This window comes from Octopus bimaculoides, chromosome 8 (assembly GCF_046866305.1).
Source record: "Octopus bimaculoides isolate indiv1 chromosome 8, ASM4686630v1, whole genome shotgun sequence".
Classification (NCBI taxonomy): Eukaryota; Metazoa; Mollusca; class Cephalopoda; order Octopoda; family Octopodidae; genus Octopus; species Octopus bimaculoides.
The window spans coordinates 52,343,993-52,356,466 of NC_142935.1; the positions used below are offsets into that span (position 1 = coordinate 52,343,993).

Sequence of the window (12,474 nt, forward strand, 5' to 3'; positions counted from 1 at the left end):
GAACCCCAAGTACTGATAGGAACTGTACTGTATGTAGATTTAGCCCACAAACAAACTGTAAAGCTAGAAATGTAGTCTATAGCATAAGATGTACAGAGGGACGGTGCAGTAACAAGACAACGACGTACGTAGGGGAAACAGCACGGAGCATAGGAGAGCGGGTAAATGAGCACTGGAGGGAACTTAAGGAAGGGAAGAGTTCATCGGTTCTGTACCAGCACGCCGAGCAGGAACATGGGGGATCACTCAACAACATAGAAGTAAAAATCTTGTCCACACATAGAACAGACGCAACACTTAGACAAATTACAGAAGCTACACACATAATAGAGGATAAGCCTAGCCTGAATAGGAAACTGGAATGGAACACTAGCACACACCCCCAACACACCACAACCTATGACAGAATAAGATCCCCATAAACTGATAACAATATGAATATAATATGATACAATACACCGATAAACAAATGGAATTAAATAACTATATACGTTAACAAAATTAAATTAAATTAAATACAAAAAACAGAAAGAATAGAAAAAATAAGTAGGTATAAACACATGAACAAAATAAATAAAAAAACAAATTAAACGAACGTGTATAAACAGGGGATACAGATAATACAGGCACTCCCTCCACACATGCACTTACTAAACACAGACATACATAAGGGTATACGCATGCGCAAATAAAGACACATAGAATAGGAATATAAAATACAAAATCGCTGATCGTTAGTAAGGAAAGACACACAAATAAGAAAGGAGAAAGCAAAGGATCACTAATGAGGTCACAGAAGTGTGACGAAAGAACACTGGCCGAAATACGATTAATGTAAAAAATAAAATAAAGCTGAAGTAAATTAACACCAAATATATAGTGCGTGTGTTTTATTGGCTAAACTGGCAACACGACCTTCCCCAAATATAACAATATCTGTTTCAACACACGATTTCACATCAAGAATCTTGCAAAACGAATATATAAACGTATATATATAAATATATATATAAATATATATATATATATATATATATATATATATATATGTACATATATATGTATGTATATTCGTTTATGTATTTGGTTAGCAAGATTCTTGATATGAAAGCGTTTGTTGAAGTAGATATTTTTATACTTTAGGATCATCTTTGCAGCTAAGTTACGAGGATGTAAGCAAACCAACACCAGTTGTCTAGCGGTGGTGGGGGACAAACACAAACACAAAGACGTTCGCGTGCGCGCACACACACACAAATACACACAACAGGCTTCTTTCAGTTTCCACCAACCAAATCTACTCAAGGTTTTGGTCGGCTCGGGGCTATAGTAGAATACAGTTGCTCAAAAGGCCGCGCAGTGGGACGAAACCGAAGACCATATGGTGAGAAAGCAGGCTTCTTAACTATACACCCATGTCTGCACCTTAGCTAAAGTTATAAAGCATATAAGCAGTCAATACTAAATATTCTAGATGTTTTCTTAACTGACGTTTATTCTACATCCTAATTACAGAGAACTGGGCGATGTCACTTAGATTTATTTTGCTGTTGCTGCTGATTGCGCTTATCGGTCTTGTTCTGTCACGTAAGTATTAGCAATCTTTCGTCTAATAGCGTTCATTAGTTTTAACTAAAGTCAGTGCAATATCAGTAACATTAGGCAAGTATGTATAAATTTCAGAGCATTTACTAGGACTGATAACCACACTGCACTGAAACAGCGGTGGAAGTGAAGATGCATATGCTTTTCTTGATCATTTTCAGGTGGGTTGGTGACCAACAAATCGTTAAAAAGCAAGTCGCTGATAATCTTCTATCGATGAAGTGTAAGTCATCGAGATTTTGAAATAATAGGCAGATCATTACTTATGATATGATGAATTATGATATGATGATATGTCATATCATTAGTTATGATATGACGTTGCCAGAGTGTTTCTTGTTAAATACGGAGTAAATGATGTCAGTGTACTTTCGAAGATAGCGAGGATTTGCTTGAAGAAGGACTAAAAAAGAAAAAGAAAAGAAAGAAAAAATACTAGGCCTGACAGAAGATGCTCAAGCGCTGATGCTGTGCACAAGATTAAAGGTTGAGTCGATGGATTTGTGGAATGAACGTCCACCAGGAGACCGAAAGGATAAAAAAAATAATAAAGCTCTTAGGATTGAGTTGGTAATTTAACTTCGATAAAAACTCTTTCAAAACTGAGAGAAAGTGTAACACAGTTCACGTCGGAGAAAGTAACTGTAGGTTGGTTAAGAGCCGACAGAACAATTGGTGTGAGTTCCTCGTTACCTGGCACCAGGGTAGATGGCAGAATACTGACTCTTTCAGTGTCGATAAGTTAACTGATCATTTATGAAAAACAGACAACAAAAGTTTTGAGTTCCAGGTTTATTTCTTGCAGTTAATCTCTGGCCGCCCGGTTTCTAAGATGAAGCGAGAAAACTTAAAAGAACATAGTGGCCTATAGTGATGTGTGTCCCTGTGGGATTTAGTGGTACTAGCGCGGTTAGTTTTCCGGACTCGTAGCATGAGGACTGCTATAGCGCTGCTAAGGAAAGTGCTGAAACCAACTATTACTGTGATTAGACGGTCTCTAATTTGAAGCCGTGCAGTAAGTAATTTCAGTTCCGAGTTCTAGTCTATGAAAGGGTGTCATTTAAAAAGAGAAGGTGGAGGTGGAGAAGAGGAAGAGAATGAAAACAAAGAGGAGGAGGAAGCTAAGGAAAAGGAAGAGAAAAAGGAAGACGAGGAGGAGGTGAAGGTGAAGGAGAGGGAACGAGGAAGAGAAGGAGGGGAAAGAGGAAGAGAAGGAGGGGAAAGGGGAGGAGAATAAGAGGAAGAATAGGAGGAGGAGGAGTCTAGGAGGAGGAGGAAGACTACGAAGGGTAAAAGGAAGACAAGGAGGTTGAAAGCTAGGAGGAGGGAGACGAGGAGGAACTCCATAGTAGTCGATCCACAACACATGCCAATACACTTACGGGTCTTTATATTCGTGATTGTATCGATAACCGGCGATCTTTTTACTGATTGTCAATTATAGGCGTAGGAGTGGCTGTGTGGTAAGTAGCTTGCTTACGAACCACATGGCTCCGAATTCAGTCCCACTGCGTGGCACCTTGGGCAAGTGTCTTCTGCTATTGCATCGGGCCGAACAAAGCCTTGTGAGTGGATTTGGTAGACGGAAACTGAAAGAAGCCCGTCATATATATGCATATATATATATATATATATATATATATATATATATATATATATATATATATATATGTATGTGTGTGTCTGTGTTTGTCCCCTCCAACATCGCTTGACAACCCATGCTGGTGTGTTTACGTCCCCATAACTTAGCGGTTCAGCAAAAGAAACCGATAGAATAAGTACTAGGCTTACAAAGTATAAGTCCTGGGGTCGATTTGCTCGACTAAAGGCGGTGCTCCAGAATGGCCAGTCAAATGACTGAAACAAGTAAAACAGTACAATGTTCTATATTTTCAAATCAAATTCAAGAAATCCATTGTGTATATTATTTTGGTAGAGTTATTTTATTTCCATTATTCGACAGTATTGTGTTTGGTTTTTGTCTGTTACATAGCACTCCTAAAACAGACTACTCTCCTGTATCTAACATAGCAACATGTTCCACATAGTTTCGTTCTTTGTGACAACACATATGTCATTCACTAATTATACAACGATCCTATATTATATAACAATTCTGTTATGTAACAATGCTATATCATAGAACATAATCCAAAATATTCTGTTTCGTTGTTCCCCCCCCCCCACCCCATCTGCAATTATCGGTTTGAAATTTCTAATTTAAAAAAAAAGAATGAAACAAAAACGGGCGACTTCTGTAATTCTCATCGTTAGTGAAGGTGAAAATGAAACAAATGCATAAAAGTTTTTAAATATTGTAATTAAAATCCGAGATCGAATCGAACAAAAAAAATAATTCGTTTCAAAAGAACGAATTTCTGTATGTGTTTCAGTTTCTCTTTCATTAACTCCAAAATTCTCGTTTCAATAAAGTTCGCTTAAAACTAATAGAAATTATTTCGAATCAACATTATTGTTCTAATTAAATTCTTTGTTTTATAATCTATAGATCAACGGTTTAGACAACCGGATTGTAAGTATACAAACCAATAATTTTATGTTTAACCGTGAATAATTATATGTAATAGGTCTGAACAAGTAACAATTTATTCTGTTTTCCGGCACACAAGTCGATGTAAGCGGGCAATTATAAACAATCAAACATTGTCACTATCTTTTCTAATCCTGTTGCTTTTTACGTGGGATTTTTGGTCCAACAAAGCAATCTTAGTGAAGTAGTCGACTTATTTTTGTTGGTTGTAAATTTTGGTCTGAAAAATTCGACTTGTATACCGGAATATATGGTAATTCTTCAATGAAGAATAATCTTTCTTATATACCTTATGGCTGTCGCATTGTTATTGAGTATAGCCACCATTTTACTCCCCACATTGCCTTATTCCAAAGAAGTAATGCTTCCTTCCCACGGGTTTTCATGTTGGCAAAGTCATACACCTGTATGGCAGGCTAAACTCATTCCTAGTTAGCCTACGGCTCTTCTTTTGAAGATGTAGCCGCACGTGCAACTTGACTATTACGACTGCCTCTGCTTAAACTACACCTTAGAGTGCCCTCAGAAACGAAGAAACTACAGAAGTGGCCATATTTTATTGTAACAGACGTTCATTATACCCCGACTGCTGCAACGAAATAACTGCAGTGTGTTTGTGGCTCTAGGAAGTTCGAGCCTTGATTTTATTTTGGAGGAATAAGGGGTGGGGTGGGGTGGGGGTGGGGCAAAAAATTCCGACGCATAAAATTTGATAATGACAAAGGCTTGTAAATCATAAATGCCTATCAACAATATAAAGCAAATGCAGGATGATCAAAGTCTAAAAACACTATAAATTTCAAGTTGGATTAGCTTTCTCTCATGCACGTTTACCACCCCCACACACACGTATATGTACATGTATGTATAGGAGGTGGCAATAAAAAGTTTTCCGACTAGTTCTGGAGCGCCAACAGATGACAGCACACGGTTGCGTGTAAAATGAGAGCTAGCAGTGATCTTCATGTCACCGTAATAATCCAGAACGAATCGGAGCAAGTCCTCAGCTAGGAGGGGGAGGAGGAAGAGTAGGAGGATGAAAGCCAGGTGGAACTCCATAGTAGTTGATCCACAACCCATGCCAATACATTTACGGGTCTTTATATTCGTGATTGTATCGATAACCGGCGATCTTTTTACTGATTGTCAATTATAGGCGTAGGAGTGGCTGTGTGGTAAGTAGCTTGCTTATGAACCACATGGCTCCGGGTTCAGTCCCACTGCGTAGCACCTTGGGCAAGTGTCTTCTGCTATAGCCTCGGACCGACTAAAGCCTTGTGAGTGGATTTGGTAGACGGAAACTGAAAGAAGCCCGTCGTATATATGCATATATATATGTGTGTGTGTGTGTGTGTGTGTCTGTGTTTGTCCCCTCCAATATCGCTTGACAACCGATGCTGGTGTGTTTACGTCCCCGTAATTTAGCGGTTCGGCAAAAGAAACCGATAGAATAAGTACTAGGCTTACAAAGTATAAGTCCTGGGGTCGATTTGCTCGACTAAAGGCGGTGCTCCAGAATGGCCGCAGTCAAATGACTGAAACAAGTAAAACAGTACAATGTTCTATATTTTCAAATCAAATTCAAGAAATCCATTGTGTATATTATTTTGGTAGAGTTATTTTATTTCCATTATTCGACAGTATTGTGTTTGGTTTTTGTCTGTTACATAGCACTCCTAAAACAGACTACTCTGCTGTATCTAACATAGCAACATGTTCCACATAGTTTCGTTCTTTGTGACAACACATATGTCATTCACTAATTATACAACGATCCTATATTATATATTATATAACAATTCTGTTATGTAACAATTCTATATCATAGAACATAATCCAAAATATTCTGTTTCGTTGCTCCCCCCCCCACCCCATCTGCAATTATCGGTTTGAAATTTCTAATTTTAAAAAAAAGAATGAAACAAAAACGGACGACTTCTGTAATTCTCATCGTTAGTGAAGGTGAAAATGAAACAAATGCATAAAAGTTTTTAAATATTGTAATTAAAATCCGAGATCGAATCGAACTAAAAAAAATAATTCGTTTCAAAAGAACGAATTTCTGTATGTGTTTCAGTTTCTCTTTCATTAACTCCAAAATTCTCATTTCAATAAAGTTCGCTTAAAACTAATAGAAATTATTTCGAATCAACATTATTGTTCTAATTAAATTCTTTGTTTTATAATCTATAGATCAACGGGTTAGACAACCGGATTGTAAGTATACAAACCAATATTTTTATGTTTAACCGTGAATAATTATATGTAATAGGTCTGAACAAGTAACAATTTATTCTGTTTTCCGGCACACAAGTCGATGTAAGCGGGCAATTATAAACAATCAAACATTGTCACTATCTTTTCTAATCCTGTTGCTTTTTACGTGGGATTTTTGGTCCAACAAAGCAATCTTAGTGAAGTAGTCGACTTATTTTTGTTGGTTGTAAATTTTGGTCTGAAAAATTCGACTTGTATACCGGAATATATGGTAATTCTTCAATGAAGAATAATCTTTCTATATACCTTATGGCTGTCGCATTGTTATTGAGTATAGCCACCGTTTTACTCCCCACATTGCTTTATTCCAAAGAAATAATGCTTCCTTCCCACGGGTTTTCATGATGGCAAAGTCATCCACTTGTATGGCAGGCTAAACTCATTCCTAGTTAGCCTACGGCTCGTCTTTTGAAGATGTAGCCGCACGTGCAACTTGACTATTACGACTGCCTCTGCTTAAACTACACCTTAGAGTGCCCTCAGAAACGAAGAAACTACAGAAGTGGTCATATTTTATTGTAACAGACGTTCATTATACCCCGACTGCTGCAACGAAATAACTGCAGTGTGTTTGTGGCTCTAGGAAGTTCGAGCCTTGATTTTATTTTGGAGGAATAAGGGGTGGGTTGGGGGTGGGGCAAACAATTCCGACGCATAAAATTTGATAATGACAAAGGCTTGTAAATCATAAATGCCTATCAACAATATAAAACAAATGCAGGATGATCAAAGTCTAAAAACACTATAAATTTCAAGTTGGATTAGCTTTCTCTCATGCACGTTTACCACCCACACACACACGTATATGTACATGTATGTATAGGAGGTGGCAATAAAAAGTTTTCCGACTAGTTCTGGAGCGCCAACAGATGACAGCACACGGTTGCGTGTAAAATGAGAGCTAGCAATGATCTTCATGTCACCGTAATAATCCAGAACGAATCGGAGCAAGTCCTCAGCTAGGAGGGGGTGGAGGAAGAGTAGGAGGATGAAAGCCAGGAGGAGGGAGATGAGGAGGAACTCCATAGTAGTTGATCCACAACCCATGCCAATACACTTACGGGTCTTTATATTCGTGATTGTATCGATAACCGGCGATCTTTTTACTGATTGTCAATTATAGGCGTAGGAGTGGCTGTGTGGTAAGTAGCTTGCTTATGAACCACATGGCTCCGGGTTCAGTCCCACTGCGTAGCACCTTGGGCAAGTGTCTTCTGCTATAGCCTCGGACCGACTAAAGCCTTGTGAGTGGATTTGGTAGACGGAAACTGAAAGAAGCCCGTCGTATATATGCATATATATATGTGTGTGTGTGTGTGCGTCTGTGTTTGTTCCCTCCAATATCGCTTGACAACCGATGCTGGTGTGTTTACGTCCCCGTAACCTAGCGGTTCAGCAAAAGAAACCGATAGAATAAGTACTAGGCTTACAAAGTATAAGTCCTGGGGTCGATTTGCTCGACTAAAGGCGGTGCTCCAGAATGGCCAGTCAAATGACTGAAACAAGTAAAACAGTACAATGTTCTATATTTTCAAATCAAATTCAAGAAATCCATTGTGTATATTATTTTGGTAGAGTTATTTTATTTCCATTATTCGACAGTATTGTGTTTGGTTTTTGTCTGTTACATAGCACTCCTAAAACAGACTACTCTGCTGTATCTAACATAGCAACATGTTCCACATAGTTTCGTTCTTTGTGACAACACATATGTCATTCACTAATTATACAACGATCCTATATTATATATTATATAACAATTCTGTTATGTAACAATTCTATATCATAGAACATAATCCAAAATATTCTGTTTCGTTGTTCCCCCCCCCCCATCTGCAATTATCGGTTTGAAATTTCTAATTTAAAAAAAAAAGAATGAAACAAAAACGGGCGACTTCTGTAATTCTCATCGTTAGTGAAGGTGAAAATGAAACAAATGCATAAAAGTTTTTAAATATTGTAATTAAAATCCGAGATCGAATCGAACTAAAAAAAATAATTCGTTTCAAAAGAACGAATTTCTGTATGTGTTTCAGTTTCTCTTTCATTAACTCCAAAATTCTCATTTCAATAAAGTTCGCTTAAAACTAATAGAAATTATTTCGAATCAACATTATTGTTCTAATTAAATTCTTTGTTTTATAATCTATAGATCAACGGGTTAGACAACCGGATTGTAAGTATACAAACCAATATTTTTATGTTTAACCGTGAATAATTATATGTAATAGGTCTGAACAAGTAACAATTTATTCTGTTTTCCGGCACACAAGTCGATGTAAGCGAGCAATTATAAACAATCAAACATTGTCACTATCTTTTCTAATCCTGTTGCTTTTTACGTGGGATTTTTGGTCCAACAAAGCAATCTTAGTGAAGTAGTCGACTTATTTTTGTTGGTTGTAAATTTTGGTCTGAAAAATTCGACTTGTATACCGGAATATATGGTAATTCTTCAATGAAGAATAATCTTTCTATATACCTTATGGCTGTCGCATTGTTATTGAGTATAGCCACCGTTTTACTCCCCACATTGCTTTATTCCAAAGAAATAATGCTTCCTTCCCACGGGTTTTCATGATGGCAAAGTCATACACCTGTATAGCAGGCTAAACTCATTCCTAGTTAGCCTACGGCTCTTCTTTTGAAGATGTAGCCGCACGTGCAACTTGACTATTACGACTGCCTCTGCTTAAACTACACCTTAGAGTGCCCTCAGAAACGAAGAAACTACAGAAGTGGCCATATTTTATTGTAACAGACGTTCATTATACCCCGACTGCTGCAACGAAATAACTGCAGTGTGTTTGTGGCTCTAGGAAGTTCGAGCCTTGATTTTATTTTGGAGGAATAAGGGGTGGGGTGGGGTGGGGGTGGGGCAAAAAATTCCGACGCATAAAATTTGATAATGACAAAGGCTTGTAAATCATAAATGCCTATCAACAATATAAAACAAATGCAGGATGATCAAAGTCTAAAAACACTATAAATTTCAAGTTGGATTAGCTTTCTCTCATGCACGTTTACCACCCCCACACACACATATATGTACATGTATGTATAGGAGGTGGCAATAAAAAGTTTTCCGACTAGTTCTGGAGCGCCAACAGATGACAGCACACGGTTGCGTGTAAAATGAGAGCTAGCAGTGATCTTCATGTCACCGTAATAATCCAGAACGAATCGGAGCAAGTCCTCAGCTAGGAGGGGGAGGAGGAAGAGTAGGAGGATGAAAGCCAGGAGGAGGGAGATGAGGAGGAACTCCATAGTAGTTGATCCACAACCCATGCCAATACACTTACGGGTCTTTATATTCGTGATTGTATCGATAACCGGCGATCTTTTTACTGATTGTCAATTATAGGCGTAGGAGTGGCTGTGTGGTAAGTAGCTTGCTTATGAACCACATGGCTCCGGGTTCAGTCCCACTGCGTAGCACCTTGGGCAAGTGTCTTCTGCTATAGCCTCGGACCGACTAAAGCCTTGTGAGTGGATTTGGTAGACGGAAACTGAAAGAAGCCCGTCGTATATATGCATATATATATGTGTGTGTGTGTGTGTGTGTCTGTGTTTGTCCCCTCCAATATCGCTTGACAACCGATGCTGGTGTGTTTACGTCCCCATAACTTAGCGGTTCAGCAAAAGAAACCGATAGAATAAGTACTAGGCTTACAAAGTATAAGTCCTGGGGTCGATTTGCTCGACTAAAGGCGGTGCTCCAGAATGGCCAGTCAAATGACTGAAACAAGTAAAACAGTACAATGTTCTATATTTTCAAATCAAATTCAAGAAATCCATTGTGTATATTATTTTGGTAGAGTTATTTTATTTCCATTATTCGACAGTATTGTGTTTGGTTTTTGTCTGTTACATAGCACTCCTAAAACAGACTACTCTGCTGTATCTAACATAGCAACATGTTCCACATAGTTTCGTTCTTTGTGACAACACATATGTCATTCACTAATTATACAACGATCCTATATTATATATTATATAACAATTCTGTTATGTAACAATTCTATATCATAGAACATAATCCAAAATATTCTGTTTCGTTGCTCCCCCCCCCCATCTGCAATTATCGGTTTGAAATTTCTAATTTAAAAGAAAAAGAATGAAACAAAAACGGGCGACTTCTGTAATTCTCATCGTTAGTGAAGGTGAAAATGAAACAAATGCATAAAAGTTTTTAAATATTGTAATTAAAATCCGAGATCGAATCGAACTAAAAAAAATAATTCGTTTCAAAAGAACGAATTTCTGTATGTGTTTCAGTTTCTCTTTCATTAACTCCAAAATTCTCATTTCAATAAAGTTCGCTTAAAACTAATAGAAATTATTTCGAATCAACATTATTGTTCTAATTAAATTCTTTGTTTTATAATCTATAGATCAACGGGTTAGACAACCGAATTGTAAGTATACAAACCAATAATTTTATGTTTAACCGTGAATAATTATATGTAATAGGTCTGAACAAGTAACAATTTATTCTGTTTTCCGGCACACAAGTCGATGTAAGCGGGCAATTATAAACAATCAAACATTGTCACTATCTTTTCTAATCCTGTTGCTTTTTACGTGGGATTTTTGGTCCAACAAAGCAATCTTAGTGAAGTAGTCGACTTATTTTTGTTGGTTGTAAATTTTGGTCTGAAAAATTCGACTTGAATACCGGAATATATGGTAATTCTTCAATGAAGAATAATCTTTCTATATACCTTATGGCTGTCGCATTGTTATTGAGTATAGCCACCGTTTTACTCCCCACATTGCCTTATTCCAAAGAAGTAATGCTTCCTTCCCACGGGTTTTCATGATGGCAAAGTCATACACCTGTATAGCAGGCTAAACTCATTCCTAGTTAGCCTACGGCTCTTCTTTTGAAGATGTAGCCGCACGTGCAACTTGACTATTACGACTACCTCTGTTTAAACTACACCTTAGAGTGCCCTCAGAAACGAAGAAACTACAGAAGTGGCCATATTTTATTGTAACAGACGTTCATTATACCCCGACTGCTGCAACGAAATAACTGTAGTGTGTTTGTGGCTCTAGGAAGTTCGAGCCTTGATTTTATTTTGGAGGAATAAGGGGTGGGTTGGGGGTGGGGCAAACAATTCCGACGCATAAAATTTGATAATGACAAAGGCTTGTAAATCATAAATGCCTATCAACAATATAAAACAAATGCAGGATGATCAAAGTCTAAAAACACTATAAATTTCAAGTTGGATTAGCTTTCTCTCATGCACGTTTACCACCCCCACACACACGTATATGTACATGTATGTATAGGAGGTGGCAATAAAAAGTTTTCCGACTAGTTCTGGAGCGCCAACAGATGACAGCACACGGTTGCGTGTAAAATGAGAGCTAGCAGTGATCTTCATGTCACCGTAATAATCCAGAACGAATCGGAGCAAGTCCTCAGCTAGGAGGGGGAGGAGGAAGAGTAGGAGGATGAAAGCCAGGTGGAACTCCATAGTAGTTGATCCACAACCCATGCCAATACACTTACGGGTCTTTATATTCGTGATTGTATCGATAACCGGCGATCTTTTTACTGATTGTCAATTATTGGCGTAGGAGTGGCTGTGTGGTAAGTAGCTTGCTTATGAACCACATGGCTCCGGGTTCAGTCCCACTGCGTAGCACCTTGGGCAAGTATCTTCTGCTATAGCCTCGGACCGACTAAAGCCTTGTGAGTGGATTTGGTAGACGGAAACTGAAAGAAGCCCGTCGTATATATGCATATATATATATGTGTGTGTATGTGTGTGTGTGTGTGTCTGTGTTTGTCCCCTCCAATATCGCTTGACAACCGATGCTGGTGTGTTTACGTCCCCATAACATAGCGGTTCGGCAAAAGAAACCGATAGAATAAGTACTAGGCTTACAAAGTATAAGTCCTGGGGTCGATTTGCTCGACTAAAGGCGGTGCTCCAGCATGGCCGCAGTCAAATGACTGAAACAAGTAAAACAGTACAATGTTCTATATTTTCAAATCAAATTCAAGAAATCCATTGTGTATATTA

General features: G+C 38.0%; 1 protein-coding gene across 6 annotated transcripts in view; it reads left to right on the forward strand.

Annotated features, from left to right (window-relative positions):
• LOC106881900 (uncharacterized) overlaps nucleotides 1-12,474 on the forward strand; it is a 40,225-nt gene that overhangs the window by 8,707 nt on the left and 19,044 nt on the right. For 2 of the 6 annotated variants that reach the window (XM_089356458.1, XM_089356455.1), the window contains exons 2-6: nucleotides 1,516-1,587; nucleotides 4,115-4,138; nucleotides 6,350-6,373; nucleotides 8,586-8,609; nucleotides 10,828-10,851. In XM_089356458.1, the coding sequence (XP_089212584.1) occupies nucleotides 1,527-1,587; nucleotides 4,115-4,138; nucleotides 6,350-6,373; nucleotides 8,586-8,609; nucleotides 10,828-10,851 (157 nt within the window). In that variant the 5' untranslated portion in view covers nucleotides 1,516-1,526. The remainder of the gene's footprint in view (nucleotides 1-1,515; nucleotides 1,588-4,114; nucleotides 4,139-6,349; nucleotides 6,374-8,585; nucleotides 8,610-10,827; nucleotides 10,852-12,474) is intronic. The other 4 variants (XM_089356460.1, XM_089356456.1, XM_089356457.1 and 1 more) reach the window with 3 other exon arrangements.